This window comes from Jatropha curcas, chromosome 6, assembly GCF_041381405.1.
Source record: "Jatropha curcas cultivar XTBG-Jc1 chromosome 6, XTBG_Jcur_1.0, whole genome shotgun sequence".
Lineage (NCBI taxonomy): Eukaryota > Viridiplantae > Streptophyta > Magnoliopsida > Malpighiales > Euphorbiaceae > Jatropha > Jatropha curcas.
In genome coordinates this window covers 5,604,135-5,627,614 of record NC_143156.1, presented here as the reverse complement: position 1 = coordinate 5,627,614, position 23,480 = coordinate 5,604,135, and the positions used below count along the sequence as shown (strand labels likewise).

General features: G+C 31.0%; 4 protein-coding genes and 1 pseudogene across 5 annotated transcripts; 3 read left to right on the top strand and 2 right to left on the bottom strand.

Annotated features, from left to right (window-relative positions):
• The first annotated feature begins 3,777 nt into the window (after positions 1–3,777).
• Positions 3,778–5,839, top strand: LOC105634526 (L-type lectin-domain containing receptor kinase IX.1). The gene has a single exon (XM_089722655.1). It carries the CDS (start codon positions 4,109–4,111, stop codon positions 5,498–5,500), a length of 1,392 nt encoding a protein of 463 aa, XP_089578781.1. The 5' UTR covers positions 3,778–4,108; the 3' UTR covers positions 5,501–5,839.
• Positions 5,840–7,132: 1,293 nt separating this feature from the next.
• On the top strand, positions 7,133–17,170 carry LOC149495389 (L-type lectin-domain containing receptor kinase IX.1 pseudogene; annotated as a pseudogene). Its single transcript, XR_016321241.1, has 3 exons — positions 7,133–7,314; positions 7,468–7,563; positions 13,829–17,170. The product of XR_016321241.1 is annotated as an L-type lectin-domain containing receptor kinase IX.1 pseudogene (transcript).
• On the bottom strand, positions 7,742–8,792 carry LOC149495391 (pathogenesis-related protein 1-like). Its single transcript, XM_089722658.1, has one exon. It carries the CDS (start codon positions 8,659–8,661, stop codon positions 8,173–8,175), a length of 489 nt encoding a protein of 162 aa, XP_089578784.1. The 5' UTR covers positions 8,662–8,792; the 3' UTR covers positions 7,742–8,172.
• LOC149495390 (pathogenesis-related protein 1-like) lies at positions 10,004–10,681 on the bottom strand (the record flags this gene model as incomplete). Its single annotated transcript, XM_089723157.1, has 1 exon — positions 10,004–10,681. A coding segment is annotated over one exon (480 nt), but the record flags the coding sequence as incomplete, so codon positions are not given.
• Positions 17,171–18,653: 1,483 nt separating the features above from the next.
• On the top strand, positions 18,654–22,859 carry LOC149495388 (vacuolar ATPase subunit F family protein). Its single transcript, XM_089722659.1, has 5 exons — positions 18,654–18,815; positions 18,960–19,064; positions 19,983–20,064; positions 21,114–21,196; positions 22,357–22,859. The coding sequence occupies exons 2-5, from the start codon at positions 19,002–19,004 to the stop codon at positions 22,516–22,518; spliced, it is 390 nt and encodes a 129-aa protein (XP_089578785.1). The 5' UTR covers positions 18,654–18,815; positions 18,960–19,001; the 3' UTR covers positions 22,519–22,859.
• Positions 22,860–23,480: the final 621 nt, after the last annotated feature.

Sequence of the window (23,480 nt, the reverse complement as noted above, 5' to 3'; positions counted from 1 at the left end):
AGTTTTAGGTCTCGTCAATCCGATTATTTTATAAATCAATAGTATGTTTTTTCATTATATCATGTATATATTTAATAAAATAAAAAAGAAAACTTTTTATTTATTAGGTCCAATGTTAATTGCTTACCGGCCTGATTCTTTGTCAGCTTGCTTAAACTTTTCCATTCCTAATTGTTTTATCTCCCATTTGGAAAGTGCAATTTTGTAAGAATTAATTCAAATGAATTTTATTTTGTCGATTTCCATATCTGAAAATGATATAATTTAATAAAGGATACTTGAATCATTCAGAATAATGTCATTTTCAATTTGATATTGCGAAAATTCAATTTGATTAGATAATTAAGACTTAAATAACAAAAATTTTCTACAATTTATATATTGTAGTCTCCTAATAGACAACTAATATTAATACTTTTATTTTTTTATTTTCAAATAATTTTAAAAATTTCAATGAATTGTTTGAGAATTACAAGTCAGTTAGGCAAATAAATAAATCAATAATGAAACTAAATTAATTGGTTTTAACAATTTCACTGCCCGACTAATCTGAATGAAACTAAATTAATTATAATAAATTAAGAATTGACTTTTAATATTTTTTTATAAAGTTTAATAGTTATACGATATTTTAAATTTAGATCTTAAATTGTTATGATTTTATTGGACCTGCGTTTATCAAGATTGCCTTGGAATAGAGTGGATAAATGTGTCGGACCTGTTTAATTCGTTAAGAATGGGATAAGAATAAAAAGGCTTCAGTGATGAAAATTAAAAATGAGAGAAATTTGATAGAAATATAAGAAATTATGTGGTTGGAAAAAAACGGATAAATATAAGGTAACTTGAATGCAGCCAAATAATTCGGTTTGCTCGTGTATATTCTCGTATCAATTAGATTATAGTTTTTCCTGTTCATAGATTCTAAGAGTGCCCTCCAAGCAAGATGCTCTCTCTAAAAAAGTATATACAAAAATCCAAAATATATGCAATATTTATAATTCATGGGTTTAAGCCCAACTCGCTCTCTCGGCATTATTTTTGATATAATTTCTTAATTCATGGGCCTTTAGTTTGGACAGCATCAACAACTTCATTATTTTAAGATCAAGCAATTAACTTGTAGTAAATTAATTAATTAATTTTCCAAATTTTTGTTAAAAAGATAAAAAGCTTTCGATTTACATTTCAATTCAAAAGTGGAATCAGAGATTCTTACTTGGATAACATCCCAATTCCACCTCTTATCAACTGGAATTGAAACTTCTTTAATCCGGCAAAGTTTAGTTAGAGTTGAACTAAGAAGGGTTATATATATATATATTCAAGTTCCCACATATAGAACTAGAGAAGAGCATATATCAATATATGCTTTTTTTTTTTTTTTTTTTTTACCAATCAGGTGGTGGTGTGGTTAGTTTTCTCATTTATGTAAGGAGTGAGAGGTTTCGAATTTAAGTCTTCTCAACCACAATTGTTTTTTCCAATTTGGTAAGCGGCTACACCTGGTTTTTCATTTAAATAAAATTTCGCTTGCATATTCAAATAAGTAACTTATATATAGTTTAGATCAAAGAAATAACCATTAGATGGCCTGACTTGCGGGAAAATCATGTTCCTCAGCTTTAGCAGGAGAAGCACAAGCCTGCTGGCGGCAATCAATTTAGCTAAAAGCACGAATGCACGACAAGTCGTCTTTGAAACAGACCCTGAGATATATATAAAGTTGTATCCCTCTCTAGCTTTATGTAATTTGCTGTACTCTGAGTCCCGCTTGGGATTTGGCTCTTAATGCATAATTCCGTTTGAAATTTTTAAAAAAAAAAAAAGACTTCACCATCGAATGAATAGTACACATTCTTATCTCTTTGTAAATTTTTTATTACCAAAATATCTAAACCAGACTTTCAAACAGTCCCTTAGAAAAGTATACTGTAATTAAGTGGACTGGTTTGGCGTTTTTAGGTTTTTTCTTATCTTCGCCTGCATGATTTTTTTTTTTCAAGTTTCTAACGTATGCGGTCCGGGAGAAAAATAATCATGGACTTCAACTTTAACGGCCATGATTGTATTTTTTTTGGTTAAGTTTAAGTTCAAGAAGAAGAAAATTTGACGCGTCCAACACGGTGAAATTGTAAAAGGGGAAAACAATGGCCAGTTATTGTCAGAGCATCCCCACCATGGTACCATGCTAAGCTATTATTTCCGATCCATTATTTAATGAAGGTACATGAAATTATTACAGTTAGGATACAGTTACTCGTTCTCTGCTATATTAATGTTATATTATATACATGGGTTTGATGGTGGAAATCCTATCTATTATTGGTAAACAACAACGTATTTCAATAAGTTTAAGTTTTGATAATTTAAAATGTATGTACTTTTAATAAGTTCTGAGTTTGGAAAATTTAAAGTTTATGGATATCCTACATATTTAAGGGTGTTTTAAATGGATTGAAACATGTGCTGAGTAGTAAAATTTTAAATGAGTTTCAATATAAATACTTAAAAAGTTATTTAAACGGGTTTAAGATATGTATAAATAATAAAATTTTAAAATTTATATGGTCTGGTTAGTTTTTTTACCTTTTGTAAAAGATATAAGAAGTGAAAAGTCTCGAATTTGAATTTTTCCACTATGAAAGTTATCGCTATTTCGGTGAATGTTATTCAATGGGGAGGACTGCCCCTGTTGTATAATCTATCCAGAAATGTTATTCTGGTTCATTGAGTCTTCTATATATCCAAAAAATAAAATAAAATTTTAACCAATAAGTATACAATTAACTCAAAATTTAGCTTAAAAAAAAGAAAGACCTTGACTAGTATCAAAAAAATTTATTCTTGATTTTAAAAGTCTCATTTTAATTAGCATATATGGGAATAAGTTGACAATGTCATCAACCTCATTACCCGTGGACTACGCCAAAGTAATATTAACAATAGTCAATGAAACATCTGCACTCCAAAGACCTTGACCGGCTATATAATACGCTAAAGCATTAACATATAATGAAACATTTATTTATTTTACTTTATTAACTATTATATAGTCAAATTCTAGACCACTCTCATCTCCATTTTAATAAGAAGGAAGATCGTCATCAGGTAGTGGTCTGGTTGATTTTTACTTATCTGAAGAGTAAAATGTCTCAAATTCGAGTCCTCTCGATCACAATTATTTCACGAATTTAATGAATCAAGGGAAGGACTATCCCTGTTGTATAGCCTACAAATATTATTTTAGTTCGTAAAAGTCTCCAGTGAATTAAAAAAAAATGAGAAGGAAGACAATGAAGCCATGGTCCTCCTAATTCCATGATTGGTGTAGAAGTTATATGAATGAGCCCTTTAAACATAGTGTCCCCTTCTAATCTTCTTTAAGAATTTCACTTTTTTTCAAACCATTTCCTTGAATGAATTCATTTATCAATGAACTTCATTAACTTTATAATAATTTATTTTAAATTTATACAACTTTACTCTTGTTAATTTTGCATAAATTACATCAATTTTTTCAGAATTTCATTCAAGTATGATTAACTTTATATAATTAGAAATGATTACATGTGAATTTTTTTTATAATAAGGAAAAGCAGAATTTATAAATTAATTTCTTAAAATTATAGAATTCGTTTATATAAACAAGCTCTAAATATAAATAAAAAGAAATTATAGGATTCATTTTTTTCCATGAATTGTCAGAAGCTCAAACCCGGTCTAGATGAGTTAATCGTATAAATGTGTTAACACATAAGATATTTTAATCAAGGGCATAATTCATTACTGATATATATTAATCAACAAAACATTATATGGCAGCCTTGTCTTTTTCTTATATTTTTAGCTTCTTTGATAAATGATTGTAGGAATTTAGACCGGATCCATGGCTCCACCTATGAACCAAACCAATAAAATTAAAGATTATTATTGAAATGAATGTATTTCTGACTATATACTTGGAAAAGAAAAATAAAATCAAACCTTTTTAAAAAATTTTTAATTTCATTGATTTGATATGTAAGTGGGGTCATATATATGTGCCTCTTCTATACAAGTTTTTTCCTTTTCCTATTTATGTAACAAAACCAACATTTCTCACACCATGGCTTCGTACAGCATTTTCACTACTTCTAAAATGACTCTTTCATTCCAAATAATCTTTTTCTTTCTCATAATAACTCATACAACTTCCCTAACTTTGAATTTTTCCAGCTTCAATCCGAATTCCCGTTGTCTAAATTACGAACGAAATACTTCTGTCTCCCAAAATGCCATCTATCTCACCACAGATAATTCTACCACTTGGGTTATCGGTCGAGTCACATATTGTAAACCAGTTTATCTTTGGAACAAAACCTCAAGAAATCTCACCGACTTCCACACAGCTTTTTCTTTTTCAATAGAATCCAAAGATCTTACAACTAGTGGAGACGGAATGACTTTCTTTCTTTCATCGGAGAATTTCACTCTCGGGGATCATTTTGCTGGCGGTGGTCTCGGCCTTGCTATAGAAAATCAGACCTCTAAATATCCATTTCTTGCTGTAGAATTTGATACTTTTCGTAACAGTTGGGATCCCTCATCTCGTCAACATGTAGGTATTGATATTAATTCTGTAAACTCTAATATTACTACAGATTGGTCTTGGTCTAAAGGCATGGAGGATGGTCAAAAAGTTAATGCTTCAATTACATATGACTCTACCCTAAAAAGATTAACTGTTAGTTTCACTGCATTTAGTAATAATGATGAGTTAATTGAGCAAAATCTTATTTATGATGTTGATTTAAGAGATTACTTACCTGAATGGGTTAACATAGGGTTTTCAGCTGCTACAGGATCGGCTTTCGAACAGCATAATCTTTATTCATGGTTTTTTACTTCAAATTTGCAAGAGCCAAAGCATATAGTACCAAAAGATAATACGTTACAAATAACTGATGTACCAAAAAATAATACATCGACAAACAGGTCCAACTCTAACAAAGTTATAGGACTTGCAATAGGGCTAAGCATTGGTTTATGTGTTTTTGTTGGTGTAATAATATCAAGTTTGTCATATTTTTGCTGCTGGAAAGAGAGTAAAGAGGAAGAGGGTAATGAATTTATCCCTAATTTATCAATTGATGATGAGTTTGGGAAGAACAACGGCCCGCGAAAGTTCTCTTACAATGATTTGGTTCGTGCAACCAATAACTTCTCAGAGCAAGAAAAGCTTGGAGAAGGAGGGTTTGGAGCAGTTTACAGAGGATATTTGAAAGAAGTAGATTTGTTTGTTGCAGTAAAGAGAATATCAAGAGAATCCAAGCAAGGAATAAGGGAATATGCATCAGAAGTAAAGGTAATTAGTCAATTGAGGCATAGAAATTTAGTGCAACTTTTAGGTTGGTGCCATGAAAGAGGAGAATTATTGCTTGTTTATGAATTCATGCCTAATGGAAGCTTGGATTCCCATCTTTTTAAAGATTTAAATTTTATTATTGCTAAAAATTAAAAAACAATAAAAATTTCCTACAAAGTCCTCTCTCTTTCTCTCAAAATCTAAGCCACTGGTGAGCTCTTATGTCAGGGACTGCACCTTAGGCGAAATCCCACATCGGCTAAGCACAAGGTGGAAGTACTGTACATAAGGAGTAGCAGGCCTTGAGTTCCCGAGACGCGTTTTGGGCTAGGAGGTGGTTCCCTGGCCCAGGAACAAAACCGTGCGGGCCTGGGGCCCAAAGCGGACAATATCTCGGTAGAGCCTGGGATGTTACAAACTTGGTATCAGAGCCAAGCCTTGTCCCTATGGCTGGTGGTGGGGCAAACCTCAGCGAGGACGCTGAGTCCCTAAGGGGGGGTGTATGTCAGGGACTGCACCTTAGGCGAAATCCCACATCGGCTAAGCACAAGGTGGAAGTACTGTACATAAGGAGTAGCAGGCCTTGAGTTCCCGAGACGCGTTTTGGGCTAGGAGGTGGTTCCCTGGCCCAGGAACAAAACTGTGCGGGCCTGGGGCCCAAAGCGGACAATATCTCGGTAGAGCCTGGGATGTTACATCTTACCATGGTCACCCTTCTCCAATAGTAGGAAAAAAATTTATTATTTGGATGATTATACAAATACAAGTGCAAATCTTCTCACCAATAGAAGGAAGAAATTTGAAAATAATGAAATTGGACCTGTAGAAAGCTATGGAGTAAAATAATAACTATGAATAGTCATCAAGTGGATCAAACGATCACCTATGACAAATATTATGTTATATCAACTCAATCAGATGCTTCAAATCAAGATTGTATTTATTTATTCTTTATATAAGTGGTTTATCATTAGATTTCCTATATAAAAATATACAAGCATATTGATCTGTATCTCATATCTATATATAGTTTCCACTTAATAAAATTTCTAATTTGATTTCTTCTGAAAATAAAAAGTTGAAAAAACATGGAATTGTGAAATCTTGTTTTGAAGTTTATTTTTTCCTCTAAAATAGTGAAAAAAATAGGTAATACTGAAAAATATGATTAAACTTAACTCAATGGATTAGAGACGGTCGTAGTATGTTGAAGAATTAACAATTTCAATTCTTGGATTATTAACTACTTACTAGCATCAAAACTTTAAAAAAATTACATATATTAATTTATAATCTATTTGATATTTTAATGTATAAAATCACACGACATAAATTTATACATTTTTCAGTTATTAGTATTGTATTTAATGAGTAGGATATTTTATGTATCTTTTAACATAAATTATTAAATGATTTTTATATTTCTTTAATTATCATATACATTTATAACGAGTACAATTTTTTACGTTGAATATTCAATAAGTATAATTTTAAAAATTTAAGTATTTAATAAATATAAGCTTACAAAGTTTTGATCAAGATAAAAATTAAGGATACTAATTAACGTTTCTTATAAAGTTCAAATATCAATTTATGTATTTGACGTTTAGTCCTCAGTTACAGAACTAATTACAAATTACAAGATACAAAGTGGACTTAAATTTCTTAATCCTAAAATAAGAAGGACCAAAAATTATATTGTGTAAAGATAATGAATTTTTTGTCATTAACTAGAAAAAAACAATCTATTTTCCGAAACTGTCATCCGAAGCGGAGTGAATTTACTGTAATACATAGAAATAATTACAAATGTGCCATAGTACGAAACTTATCCCTCTCCCGTTCCTCGACACGCGATTGATTTCTCTCTCTCTCTCTCTCTCCCTCTCTCACTGCGTCTTCCATAACTGTAAAAAAGATAAGGTCTGAGATCTCAAGTCAGATTAGCTTGCACCGAACTACTGAAGGTACCTTTTCTCATATCGATTTTCTAATTTGGTTATTTTCTCATCTTAGATGTTGATTTTGATTTTTTGATATGGTGCGCTCCTCCTTATGTTCTTCATTTCCATTTCGGTTTCGATTTCGGTTTCGGTTTCGATTTCATGTCGCAATTAAAGAAATAACTCTGTTGCGATTGGATCATTCAAGAAATGGCTAACAAACCTCAAATCCGGACTAGTAACTCTGCACTCATTGCGATGATCGCAGATGAGGTAAGGATACAGTAGATTCAAGTTTAAACGGTTTCTATGCTAATGAAATCAGCAATTCGATGCTAATATTATCCACTTTTAATGCGTATAGTTGTGTACTGGTTTAGCCTGTCATTAGAGCTTGAGAAATCTAAATTTCATTTATCTAGCGGCGAGCACTTTTGCGATAGATGGTTATCGGTCGCTAATGGTGTTTAACGACCGATTTCTTGCAGTTTGCCACCGACAAATCGGTCGCAAATTGCCGAATTTTTTGTAGTGTTTGTCTTTGTAGAAAGATGATGTCTAGAAGATAGTATATGATGGCTTAAGTTATTGTAATCAGCAATCACGAGAGTAAATTGATAGTGAAACACAGGAAATGAGGACAAACTCCTAATATTTTATTTTATTCTATTTTTGGCTTAAAAATCTTGCCCCTTTACAAATAACCAAAAGCAAATCTCCATGCTGGAAATCAGGAAGACATATATCATATTCTATTTTATTCCATTTTTTCTTGGTCAACTTAATCTAGGCTGAAACCGGAAGACATAAATCATATTCTTATAGTCTTGGATATGAACCAGGACATATTTTATCCTTGGGTAAATCTAAACGACATTATGATTAATAAGGTCGTTTCCCAATATAATTACCAGGAGGATCATAATTGCATCCAATGAAGGTTCCTCCATTAGTGCAGGTAACCTTAGCACATCCTAGGCGAACCGATTCGCGCCAGACCACTTGAGTATAATGGCCACAAACCTGGCCAGGAGCACAGGAATTAGAATTATAGTCGTAATAAGTTTTCTCATCAACCCACATTTTCACAGCTTCTTCGACTGAAAGGTCTCCACTACCCCATGCCAAGTTCTCGCCGTAAGGCCCCTCTGAGTGCACAAGGTTGCATTCACTGACGTGCTGATTTGCGTAGTTTTGTGCATAGGCTGCTACTTTTTTGTCCCAGCTCATAGGTCCAAGTCCAACAACTGCTCGAGCTTGGTTGTGAGCATTCAGATAGTCTTCAGGTGTTTGTTGGGCGTTGAAGGGAACGGGTAGAAGTAAGACTGTGGCTATGAAAAGAGGAAGGGCTAATAATTTGACACTACACATTATGCAAGGTGAAATATTGTTGATTTGGTGAAGTGGTATTTGATGGGTATTGTATTTATGGGCCTATTAAGGATCATGTATTTTGAAATAGCAAAATACATAATTTAACATTTAACTTTTAGAAAAAAAAAAAAAGGTTATGGTACTCTAGATTTTAGAATCGACCTTGTAATAATTTAACATTGAACTTCACTTTTTGTAATAATTTTATACATTTTTACACTAAAAACAATAATTTTTAAGTTATTTAGCTTTTACGTGTAAAATATATTGATTTGATTTAATACAACTTTCAAACAATTTATATTTTTTTATTATCCAATAAGTTATTAATCGATTTAATCTTATAAGTTGAGGTGTTATAAATCAAATAAAATATTTAATATATAAAATTTTATAAATTAATATATTGAATAGATTAAAGTAAAAATCGAGATAATTTTATGTATTATGAATTTTTAAATGTTGCACTACTGGTCAACTGGTTGGAATTTTTTTTTTTTTTTTTTTTGGCTTTTATACGCCATGTTCACATGCTCGCATTGACCTCTTTTGGATTATCTACCCATTTTAGTCAATATAATAATCTTAACATTAATTAGATTGTAAATTCAAATCTAAAGATTAGATTATAAATGAATTTTTTTAGTAATTAGTACTTCCTCCTCATAAAAATAATCTCACTTTCTTTTTTCACTTATTCCAAATTATAATTATATTTCTCCTTTTAGAAGAAAATAATACCTACTTCCTATTCTACACCTATATATATCAAATCTTAAAATAGATAATTAATTAAATATGAACCTCTCATATTTATAATTTACAAAAAAAAATGAAAAGTTATAGAAAAAACCACATAAAGACTGTGGTTTAAGTATATTAACTTAATCTATATGAAAGTCAAATTATGTCTATTTTTATGAAATGGAGAAAAATATTTAGTACATAAAGTAAAAATTATAAAATTAATGATCATCATTTTGAGTATTACAATTAAATAACTAAACTAAATGTGTGTGTGCTTGGGTTACTAATTGGTCTTACATATGTTAGTCTTGTGTATGTTAATTAGAGGATTGATTAGGCTTAAGATGGGTAGATCAATATATGGACAAGTTATAGAGTTAATGTGCATAAAATTTCTTAGAGAAACCTATAGATTGTGGGTCAGTGGCAAATTTGGCTGAACATATGTAAAGATTTCTCAGATTCGATCCCTACTAAATACACTTGCAGGGAGGGGCGAAGAGCATTAACTGTTACTAAGTTCCGAGCGAGATTAGGCGGTTCTGGATAATACGTAAGATCCGAAAACCGATGGTTTAAAAAAAAAAATCTCTTAGAGAAGACATAATAAAATAAAGCTGGTAGCAATCTAATTAATTGGATAGAACATTCAAATTAAATAAGCTTCACACATTTCTTTTTATTCTCTGAAGCCAATAAATTATACACTAATTGCATGGCTTCTATTCAACTAGTAATACTAATAGTTAATTAATATTTTGTGGAAGCTTTTTAATAATAAAAAAGATAATTAGTAAGGTTTTTGGCCAACATAGTTGCCAGGAGGATCATAGTTACAAGTAACAAAAGTTCCTCCATTGCTGCACCTCACCTTAGCACATCCAACGCGAACAGAGTCACGCCAAACCACCTGAGTATAATGGCCACACATCTGGCCGGGAGAACAAGAATTAGAATCATAGTCATAATAGGCCTTCTCATCAACCCACATCTTCACAGCATCTGTGCCTGAAAGTTCAGCACTACTCCATGCCAAGTTCTCGCCATAAGGCCCGCCGGAGTGCACAAGATTGCAGTCTCCGGCGCGTTGGCTTGCGTAATTCTGTGCGTAGGCAGCTACTGTGTCGTCCCACGACAGTGGCCCAACACCTACAGCTGCACGAGCTTGGTTATGGGCATCTAAGTAATCTTGTTGTTGGTCTTGGGATTGTATAGGAAGGATTAGAGCTAAGTTGATGAGAGCAAAGAGAGGAAATAGTGAATTCTTGAATAAGTATCATTTTTGGCTGTTTGGTTTTGTATGCAGTGTAAGAGAAGATGTTATATTGGTTTATGGATGAAGAAAAATGAGATGTTTGAGAAGTATTTATAGGCATTTTAGGGTTGGAAAATTATCTCAATTTTCTTAGGAGCAACATGCATTTCAATAAATTTCAAAAAGAAAATGCACTTAACTGAATTTTCATTAGAGGAACCTGTCGTAATTACTCTGTTTTGCATTCAGGTTGAAATTATTTTATTAAAAATTGATTTATTTTTAACTTACAGTTAAAATTATTCTCAGATGAATTTATGTTCAACATCTCCAAGTTTCCATTTCAAGTGATATTACAAGTGTATTTAGAAATATTAAAAATAAATAATATTTCTCCACACTAAGATATAGCCAAATGTAATAGATCCGGATTGAAATTCCTTTTTTCAGTACTCAAAATAAATAAAGAAATAATATTTCTAAATACACTAACCTAATTTAAAAAAGTTATTTGGACAAATAAGTTATTTAGGTATTCTCAATAAGGAAAAAAATTCTGAGTTTTTCTGTCTTATCCACCAGGATTTAGTTTGATGGAAGAATATTCTAAAAATATTAAAAGTTCCATTTTTTTTTTGTTTTTTGAAAAAAAAGGAAAATGGAAAACACAAATGCAAAAATAATTTAGAACAAAATTCAATATATATATATTTCAACATTTTTTTTTTGAAAGAGTAAAACTCATAGCCTTTCATTCATTATCATAAATCTCGGACAAACAATGAGGAATATAATTCCAGATAAGTAGATGCACAAAGCGAATAGAAGCTCGAGCTAGGGTATGAGCCTTTAAGTTCGCTTGTCTACGAATCCATCTACACGAAACCAAAGGGAGTTTTAAAAATAAGTTCTTACAATCAGAAATAATACTTTCCACATCCGATCTGAATAAAATAGAGGAGCTCAAAGCAAAAAAATAAAACCTGCGAGTCCATGAAAATAGTACTTCCACGCTCAACATAATTTTGCTTGAGAAATAATAAAAAACTAAGAAGTGCTACAGCCTTTGCAATAGAAGGGTTTGTACCACCTGTAAAGTGGCTTGAAACTGCTGGAATAAAAATGCCTTCCTCTGTCTCCATATATATTTCAACATTTTTAATATAATACTTTTTACAAGTACATTACTCCTTTTGAGGATAGATGATGCAGTAACACCGAATATACATATACGTACCTTAAGCTTCACCAACAAAAATTGTCATTTAGGTATAAAATTAAAAATTAAAAATTCTCACACATTCTTCCTCTTTAGAAATTTTTTATGTGCCAATGACTTGACGGATTTTGTATTTTGAAATTTTTCCCTCGCTTTTAGTATTAATTTCCATGAAGAAGGGGTACTACTTTTCAAAGAAGGACTTCTCTATAATTACATGTGATTACAAAATAATATCACCAATTGCTAATATTTTATAATACTCTTAATAAATTATAAAAATTTAGTATTTTTTATAAAATTGCTGAATTATAAATTAAATAATAGCTCTGTTTAATATTTTATAATGCTTTCTAAGAGTTTGTAGAAAGTAATTATTTCTTATAAAGTTGTTGGATTATTATAAAATAATAGCTCTTGTTCTCAATATTTTGTAATATTTTTTAATAATTTTTAAAAAATGATTATATTTTATAAAATAGTTGAATTACAAAATAATAGGTTTGGTTATTAATTGTAATAATTTTAAATAACTTATAAAAAAAGATTGTCTTTTGTAAAATGGCTCAAATCATAAAATAATAGCTCCGGTTATCGATATTTTATAACAATTTTAAGTACCTTGTGAAAGATGACTATTATTTTGTAAAAGGGTATAGTTTATAAAATAATGTTGCCAATATTTTGTAATTTTTACAAATATTTTATAAAAAATATTTGCTTTTTGTAAAGATGGATGGTTTATAAAATGATAGATTTGGTTGCCAATATTTTATAATTTTTAAATATTTTATAATTTTTAAATATTTTATAAAAAGGTATTTCTTTTAAAGTTATTGTTTAGTTTCTAATATTTTGTAATATTTTTAAATATTTTATATAAGGTAATTTTTTTATATAAGGTAATCATATACTAGTATTCTTTTGTTTGTATATATATGAAGTGAAATGAATTTCAATTCATTATTTTATTAAATTTTTAATTGAATATGTGTTTATGTTTAATTGAATATGGCTCTCTCAACATTATTTTTGCTATAATTTCTTAATTCATGGGCCTTTAGTTTGGACGGCATCAACAACTTCATTATTTTTAACTTGTTGTAAATTAATTAGTTAATTTTTCAAATTTTTCTTAAAAAAATAAAAAGCCTCCAATGAATTAAAATGTATATGTATATGCTTTTTTTTTCCGATTATTATTATTATTATTTGAGAAAAATAAAAGATTATACGTTCTACTAGTAGAAAACTACTAGTGATTAAGGTTTTGGACACCAACTTTGCAAATTTGATTTCAATAATTAATTTTATTATTTGTTCAAATTATATGATTGCGTATTATGTAGTTATGTATTTAAGTGACTGTATGAGTACAACAGTCAGTTTACAAACATCTACTTTATTCCTTTTTGTTGTAACGGAAAATTGATTTATTGCATATTACGTAATCGTTACGGAAAACTGCTTTTTCATTTAAATAAAATTTCGCTTGCGTATTCAAATAAGTAACTTATATATAATAAGTTTATTTCATTATTATCTAATCCAACAAGTCCAAAGTCAAAAAAAAAAAAAAAAAAAAAAAAAAAAATTAATCCAACAAGTCCAAAGTTGAATAAGATATAAGTTATAAAACAAATAGCTTTCAAGTCTTCTTTCTAAGCAATCTTAAGGGCACACCTTTTCACATTAATAGTACACATTCTTATCTCTTTGTAAATTTTTTATTACCAAAATATCTAAACCAGACTTTCAAACAGTCCCTTAGAAAGTATACTGTAACTAAGTGGACTGGTTTGGTGTTTTTAGGTTTTTTCTTATCTTCGCCTGCATGAATTTTTTTTTTTTTTCAAGTTTCTAACGTATCCGGTCCGGGAGAAAAATAATCATGGACTTCGACTTTAACTGCCATGATTGTTTTTTTTTTTTTTTTGGTTAAGTTTAAGTTCAAGAAGAAGAAAATTTGACGCGTCCAACACGGTGAACTTGTAGAAGGGGAAAATAATGGCCAGTTATTGTCAGAGCATCCCCACCATGGTACCACGCTTTGTTAATTCAATAAGTTTAAGTTTTGTTAATTTAAAATGTATGTACTTTTAATAAGTTCTGAGTTTGGAAAATTTAAAGTTTATGGATATCCTACGTATCTAAGGGTGTTTTAAATGGATTGGAACATGTGCTGATTAGTAAAATTCTAAATGAGTTTCAATGTAAATACTTAAAAAATTATTTAAACGGGCTTTAAGACATGTACAAATAATAAAATTTTAAAAGTCATAGTCTGCAATTATTATTTCAGTTCGTAAAAGTCTCCAATGAATTAAAAAAAAATGAGAAAGAAGACGATAAAGCCATGGTCCTCCTAATTCCATGATTGGTGTAGAAGTTATATGAATGAGCCCTTTAAACATAGTGTCCCCTTCTAATCTTCTTTAAGAATTTCACTTTTGTTCAAACCATTTCCTTAAATGAATTCATTTATCAATGAACTTCATTAACTTTATAATAATTTATTTTAAATTTATACAACTTTACTCTTGTTAATTTTGCATAAATTACATCAATTTTTGCAGAATTTCATTCAAGTATGATTAACTTTATATAATTAGAAATGATTACATGTGAATTTTTTTTATACTAATGAAAAGCAGAATTTATAAATTAATTTCTTAAAATTATAGAATTCTTTTATATAAACAAGCTCTAAATATAAATAAAAAGAAATTATAGGATTCATTTTTTTCCATGAATTGTCAGAAGCTCAAACCCGGTCTAGATAAGTTAATCGTCTAAATGTGTTAACACATAAGATATCTTAATCAAGGGCATAATTCATTACTGATATATATTAATCAACAAAACATTATATGGCAGCCTTGTCTTTTTCTTATATTTTTAGCTTCTTTGATAAATGATTGTAGGAATTTAGACCGGATCCATGGCTCCACCTATGAACCAAACCAATAAAATTAAAGATTATTATTGAAATGAATGTATTTTTGACTATATACTTGGAAAAGAAAAATAAAATCAAACCTTTTTAAAAAATTTTTAATTTCATTGATTTGATATGTAAGTGGGGTCATATATATGTGCCTCTTCTATACAAGTTTTTTCCTTTTCCTATTTATGTAACAAAACCAACATTTCTCACACCATGGCTTCGTACAGCATTTTCACTACTTCTAAAATGACTCTTTCATTCCAAATAATCTTTTTCTTTCTCATAATAACTCATACAACTTCCCTAACTTTGAATTTTTCCAGCTTCAATCCGAATTCCCGTTGTCTAAATTACGAACGAAATACTTCTGTCTCCCAAAATGCCATCTATCTCACCACAGATAATTCTACCACTTGGGTTATCGGTCGAGTCACATATTGTAAACCAGTTTATCTTTGGAACAAAACCTCAAGAAATCTCACCGACTTCCACACAAATTTTTCTTTTTCAATAGAATCCAAAGATCTTATAAATAATGGAGACGGAATGACTTTCTTTCTTTCATCGGAGAATTTCACTCTCGGGGGTGATTTTGGTGGCGGTGGTCTCGGCCTTGCTAGAGAAAATCAGACCTCTAAGTATCCATTTCTTGCAGTAGAATTTGATACTTTTCGTAACAGTTGGGATCCGCCTTATCGTCAACATGTAGGTATTGATATTAATTCTGTTAACTCTAATACTACTACAGATTGGTCTTGGTCTAAAGGCATCGAAGATGGTCAAAAAGTTTTTGCTTCAATTGGATATGACTCCACCCTAAAAAGATTAACTGTTAGTTTCACTGCATTTAGTTATTATTATCAGTTAATTGAGAAAAATCTTATTTATGATGTTGATTTAAGAGATTACCTACCTGAATGGGTTAATATAGGGTTTTCAGCTTCTACAGGATCGTCTTTCGAACAGCATAATCTTTATTCATGGTTTTTTACTTCAAATTTGCAAGAGCCAAAAGATAATACGTTACAAATAACTGATGTACCAAAAAATAATACATCGACAAACAGGTCCAACTCTAACAAAGTTATAGGACTTGCAATAGGGCTAAGCACTGGTTTATGTGTTTTTGTTTGTGTAATAATATTAAGTTTGTCATATTTTTGCTGTTGGAAAGAGAGTAGAGAGGAAAAGGGTAATGAAGTTATCTCTAATTTATCAATTGATGATGAGTTTGAGAAGAACACCGGCCCGCGAAAGTTCTCTTACAATGATTTGGTTCTTGCAACCAATAACTTTTCAGAGCAAGAAAAGCTTGGAGAAGGAGGGTTTGGAGCAGTTTACAGAGGATATTTGAAAGAAGTAGATTTGTTTGTTGCAGTAAAGAGAATATCAAGAGGTTCCAAACAAGGAATAAGGGAATATGCATCAGAAGTAAAGGTAATTAGTCAATTGAGGCACAGAAATTTAGTGCAACTTTTAGGTTGGTGCCATGAAAGAGGAGAATTATTACTTGTTTATGAACTCATGCCTAATGGAAGCTTGGATTCCCATCTTTTTAAAGAAAATAAGTTTCTGACATGGGAAATGAGGTACAATATTGTTTTAGGGTTGGCTTCTGGATTACAGTACCTGCAAGAAGAATGGGAGCAATTAGTGGTGCATAGAGATATCAAATAAAGCAATATTATGCTAGATTCGAATTTTAATGCAAAACTTGGAGATTTTGGTCTGGCAAGACTTGTAGACCATAATAAAGGTTCTCAAACTACAGCTTTGGCAGGGACTTTAGGTTATATGGCACCAGAATGTGCCATTACAGGCAAAGCTAGTAAAGAATCAGAAGTCTATAGTTTTGGAATCGTGGCGTTAGAAATTGCTTGTGGAAAGAATCCCATTAATCTAGAAGAAGAACGAGATGGAGATAAAATTTCTGTAGTGCGATGGGTTTGGGATCTTTATGGAGAAGGAAAGCAGAAGTTACTTGAAGGAGCTGATCCAAGGCTAGATGGAGATTTTGATGAGCAACAATTGGTGTGTTTAATGGTTGTTGGGCTTTGGTGTGCTCAACTGGATGCAAAACTAAGACCTTCTATTAGGCAAGCAATTCAAGTTCTTAATTTTGAAGCTCCATTGCCTGTTCTTCCATTAAAGATGCCTGAGCCTTCATATGTTTCTTGTATATAGTGAAGGCTTCTTCACTGTCAACGTCTCTCTGTGATGGCGTGATTCATAATAAGTCTAAAGATCAGACTTTGAGTTGTATGTTTTTAAATTCTAGTTTAATTATTGTAAAAATGTTTTGCTAAATTAATTATTCCATATGTATTTGTGTTGGTAATTTGCAGATGATTGATGGTTTTTTTGATTTGCAGATCATCGTCCCAAGCCGAGAATGTATGTTAATTAAAAATAATAAAAGGTCCCATCCAGATTAAATCCACTAATCAATAAGCAGAGGATGCTTCGGGGGAAAAAAAAAGGCACAAGAGCATAAAAGTAAAACAACAATATGTGTGCATAAATCTATGGAAAATAAAATATATAGATTTAAAAGGTATTTTTAGAATAAATGATTTAAATTTTATTATTGCTAAAAATTAAAAAACGATAAAAATTTCATACAAAGGTCTCTCTCCTTTTCTTCAAACCTAAAATCTAAAAACTCTCTTTTCTTCTTTCACCGCCGTCGGTCACTGGTGAGCTCTCACTGGGGTCACCCCTCTCTAATAGTAGGAAGAAATTTATTATTTGGATGATTATGCAGATAGAAGAGCATATCTTCTCACCAATAGAACGAAGAAATTTGAAGGTAATCAGATCAGACTTGTAGAAAGCTATAGAATAGAATAGTAATATGAATAGCCATTAAGTGGATCAATCAATTACCTATGACACAAATATTATGCTTTGTCAACTCGATTTGATACTTCAAATTAAGATTGTATTTTTTTATTCTTTACATAAGTGGTTTATTATTAGATTTCTTATACAAAAATATATAAATATATTGATCAATATCTCATATCTATATACAGTTTTCACTTAATAAAATTTCTAATTTGATTTCTTATAAAAATAAAAAGTTACAAGACTGATGAAATTGTGAAATCTTTTTTGGAAGTTTTTTTCCCTCTAACATATTGAAAAAAAAAAAAAAAAAAGAGGTGATACCGGAGAATATGATTAAACTTAGCTCAAAGGATTAGGGACAATGTAGTATGTTGAAGAATTAACGATTTTAATTCTTGGATTATTAACTACTAATTAGCATCAAAACTTTTAAAAAATTACATTTATTAATTTATAAAATTATATCTATTCAATATTTTAATTTATAAAATCACACAACATAAATTTATACATTTTTCAGTTATTAGTATTGTATTTAATGAGTAGGATATTTTATTTATCTTTTAACATAAATTATTAAATGATTTTTTATATTTCTTTAACTACCATATACATGTATAATAAGTACAATTTTTTACTTTGAAATATCCAATAAATATAATTTAAAAAATTTAAGTGTTTAATAAATATAAGCGTACAATATAAAAATTAAGGATACCAATTAACTTTTTTTATAAAGTTCAAATATCAATTTATGTATTTGACCTTTAGTTCTTAGTTATAGAACTAATTACAAATTACAAGATACAAACTGGACTTAAATTTCTTAATCCTAAACTAAGAAGGACCAAAAATTATATTGTGCAAAGATAATGAATTTTTTTTCATTAACTGGAAAAAGAATAATCTATTTTCCGAAACTGTCATCCGAAGCGGAGTGAATTTACTGTAATACATAGAAATAATTACAAAAGTGCCACAGTACGAAACTTAGCCTTCTCCTGTTTATCGACACGCGATTGATTTCTCCTTCTCTCTCTCTCTCTCTCTCTCTCTCACTGCGTCTTCCATAACTGTGAAAAAGATAAGGTCTGAGATCTCAAGTCAGATTAGCCTGCACAGAATTACTGAAGGTACCTTTTCTCCTATCGATTTTCTAATTTGGTTATTTTCTCATCTTAGATGTTGATTTTGATTTTTTGATATGGTGTGCTCTTCCTTATGTTCTTCATTTCCATTTCGGTTTCGGTTTCGGTTTCGGTTTCGATTTCATGTAGCGATTAAAGAAATAACTCTGTTGCGGTTCGATCATTCAAGAAATGGCTAACAAACCTCAAATCCGGACTAGTAACTCTGCACTCATTGCGATGATCGCAGATGAGGTAAGGATACAGTAGATTCAAGTTCAAACGGTTTCTATGCTAATGAAATCAGCAATTCGATGCTAATATTATCCATTTTTAATGCTTATAGTTGTGTACTGATTTAGCCTGTCATTAGAGGTTGAGAAATCTAAATTTCATTTATCCAGCGGCTGATAACAAATTGCCTAATGTGTTTGTTTGGTTGATACAATGCAATAATTGTGCTGAAATGGAACTGTAGATAGAGTTTCTTTGATCATGTGTAGAGTTTGCGGAGATTGTGCGTGTAGTCTGTTGGATGACATTTATGTTTAACGGAGACACATAAAAGAAAATGAAGGTGGGGAGAGTATAGGCATGGCATTCAGTAACTGAGATCCTGCTCTAGGATTAGATTGTGGAGCTGGAAAAATATCTGATAGAGTGCTGAGATTAAGGTGTTCTAGTAGCACAAAGTTTGCCTGCAGTTGCTAACTTTTCATAAAATTCAAATTTTTTAATTTATCTTTGTCATGATTCAGTCATCCTAACAAAGTATAATAGCCCAATTTAGCAAGACAATTACTGCTTTCCCATTTTGTGCTTATTTTTACATTGCTGAATTCAAGTGAATCCCCAACCGAAAGTAAAGTGCTGTTGGTGTTCTGAAGAAAGTTTGCTCTTCAGAGTAATTGTGGTTATTCTTTTCTAAGAAATTTTCTTGGAATTGGCATTCATGTGAATCCATGCATTTTCAACATCCTTCAAATCAGTTGAAGTTGTCAAAAAAATAAAAAGGTATTGCACTTGTGACTGATAGATTGGTCAAAACAGCATAAAGTGTTCTTATCGCTAAATCTTGCCCATACAAGCAGTGATGCTTACAGACATATGCTCCAATTTCTTTATCATGGTTTGTTATCTAATGTGATATACCGCTTGTTGTAACATATATAGGACTCAGTTGTTGGCTTTTTGCTCGCTGGAGTTGGTAATGTTGATTTGCGGAGGAAGACAAATTACCTCCTTGTTGACTCAAGTACGCTCTTGAATCTTCATGCTTCTTGATTTTTGAAGCTAGTAATCTAAACTATTAAGTTTTATCTTGTAACAGGTGTACATAGATTTTGCACTCAATATTCAGTATCTTTATTGTTCTTTTTTGTATCCCTTTGAAGGTCCGACTATAAAATGTTATATAAAATTATGGACAAATATATGGATGTTATTTTTCATATGTCTCGACTAAAATTTGGATACAAAAATTGCTTAGGATTCTTTTTACCACTTTGTATAGAGAAGTGATACACCCAACAAACTGAACAGATTTAACTATCTTCATGTATTTGTTTTGAATGAGTAATACATTGTTAGTACTTATTTTGAACTAGTTTCAATGATCAGAACTTTTGGAGGGGAACTATGGCCGTGGTTGTCTTCCACAGCTTCGAGTAGATGTCTGCATAATTGTATGCTCATCCCATATAATGGAGCCAAGGCATATTTTGATTTTTGGCCATGTTCTAAAGCTGACATCTAATTCACCTGTGTACCGGTTATGTACTGAGTTCCTTATTTTACTATTTGGGTTCTTTTTTTTTTTTGAAAGTAATTTGATTTCTGTTGCACATTATGGACCCTTTTCATCCCCTTAACTTTGCAACTGGATATTATATTTGTTACAATCAGTTGGACAAAAGAAATGGATCTCATGAAGCTCATAGTTAATAAAAACATTTTATTGATGAATTATACCTTGTACAGATGCAGACTACCACATTAAACTGAAACTTTTTGTCCAAATTTCCGACTTTAAGTGTCAGTTTAATTGAATATGTTGTGCAAGGAATAAATGTGTTAAGCATTGCTTGAGTAAACATGACCTGATTGTGTTTATATTACTGCCAAGAAAAGGTTGGACAAGAATTTTGCAACTTCAAGTAGTATTTAAGTTTTCAGATTATAAATCCTGTTCCTCTCACTTTTAGTACTTATAACAAGGAACTGTTGTAGTATTTGTTTTTTTTTTTTTTTTTTAGTACTACTTTATTATCTTCTCCTCATGGAAAAATTTTGGCTCTCTTGTAGAAACAACTGTTAAACAAATTGAAGATGCATTTAAGGATTTCACAGCCAGGGAGGATATTGCTATAGTGTTGATTAGTCAATATGTAAGTTATTCTCACCTCACTCAATTCAAGTGGCATCTTTTAACGTGTTTTTCTGTTGTTTTTAGTTGCTGGTATCACATGTAAACGAACGTTTTGAAACCTTTGCATTTACAGTCAGCTGCTACATGATATCTCATGTATTTGTTGTGATAAAATTAATTAGTAGTTGCCGTCGTCCTTCAAAGTGTCTGTGGTGTGTTGTGGTTATGATGATTGGAGAGCATATTGTTTCTAGTGCTTGTTTAGTTCGAAGTGTATGCGTTGAAGTCTTAGCAATTTATGTGTTCTCATGTGTTTGACTGTGTGATGCTCATTGGTCTTGGACACACTAGTGCTTGTTTAGTTCGAAGTGTATGCTTTGAAGTCTTAGCAATTTATGTGTTCTCATGTGTTTGACTGTGTGATGCTCATTGGTCTTGGACCCACTGAACAGCAGCCCCCCATGCTGTGAATACACAATACAATAGGATATGCAATCCACTATTGGGGGTTTGCACGCAAATAAGCTTGGTTGAACAACTGTTTATCTTGGTTCCTAGGATCCTTGTCTCTTTATTAGTTGGTGTGGGGTGCTTATTTCTGATAACTTTTGCTACTGCTAAACTATCTAATTAAAAACCATTTATAGCATGAGACTTTCTATTTGGTTAATCATTGGACTTGCATTATTTTGAGTTAGACTGCTCTTCCCGTCACTAGATAGATTTTGGGCTTTGATATGCCCCATACATGTAACATTTCATGTCGACTATATTTCAAATCAAGTGGATCCTGCAAAGATCTTCTCTCAAGCTGTCTCAGAATGTTGATAAGTATACTAGAAATAAGCATAGGGTTTTTAAAGATGATGTATGAATTGCTTGTGGCAATAGCCTTGGAAAGCATTCATTTCCCATTTATGATGCATGAAAGTTTATGTCCAAGACCATGTCAGGAGTGTTGGATTTAGATCTGTTCTATTTACAGCAGTTCAGATCAACTATATTATAAGATCAAGTTGATCAATCCAAACAATTTTATTTCCTAAATCATGTCTTTTCTTTCTGTTATACGACTAAAGGATACTAGAAATGAATGCAGAGTTTAAGCTTCATCATTGTCCTTTTATTGTAGTTTGCTCTCTGGTATTAGTTAGTTATTATCTGCCTTCTGATTATCAGGTTGCAAATATGATAAGGTTTTTGGTAGATAGCTACAACAAGCCAATTCCAGCAATTCTGGAAATACCTTCAAAAGATCATCCTTACGATCCTGCACAAGATTCAGTTCTTTCACGAGTGAAGCACCTCTTCTCAGCTGAATCAGTATCTACTAGGTACTAAGCAAGTATGGAAGCTTGATGGTTATTTATATGTTGTGTTTTATTCTTCTCCCTCACACAACCTTGTACTTTGAATAAATTATTCATTTATACCTTTTAGAATTGCTTATTTCCCCTGTTCGTGAGTCCAAATTGTTATGCAATTTGGGAGTATCTTGTGGTCAATTCTTCGAATAAATGATATTAGAAAGTGAACTGCAGTGACTTTACAGACATTTCATTAGTTTTTGTTGTATATCATATGCGAAAAGCTAAGCTAGAGTGATGGAAGTTTACTTTTGTTACAGTAGCAAGACATTTTATTCCTTATATGATATTACAAAATTAATAATTTTTTGCCAAGATTATAACGACAGTATGCGAGGATGGTGTTCATGGTAGTACTTTTACAAAATTATTAATCAAGGAGAATATCCCATGTCTGTGAACGACATAATATTGAGATGCTGCGTTTACTATGTTTAAGGATATTTATCCTGTCTACGTTGTTTCTGTGATGACGGGTCACTCTGTTAAAACTTGAAATAAATAGTTTAACAGGGTTAAGCCTCATGGATGAATCAATGATTTTGCCAACAGGAATGTAATAGTAATTCTGATTAAAATTGAGGACTGCTGTTTTTTCTTTTCCTTTCTTCCTGAAATTTGCAGATACATTGCTTACTTTCATTCTGAATATTTAGCAGCAACAATTAACAAATAGATAAGATGAGTAAACGCTGGAAAAATATGCTTCATTGTTAAATGACAGGTGGTCATAAAGTGGTAACTAATAATTCAATAGGAAGAAAATGGCACGCACGCTAGACATTTAGCTGGGTTTCCATTTAAGTATTTTCTGGTATAATTCTACAATTGCAAATATATTTATTAGCTCGAATCTTGAACATTAAATGCTAAATTTTTGTCAAATTTTAGGATTGATGTTTATTTATTAATTAGAGGGGGCGAAAAATTTTTTTC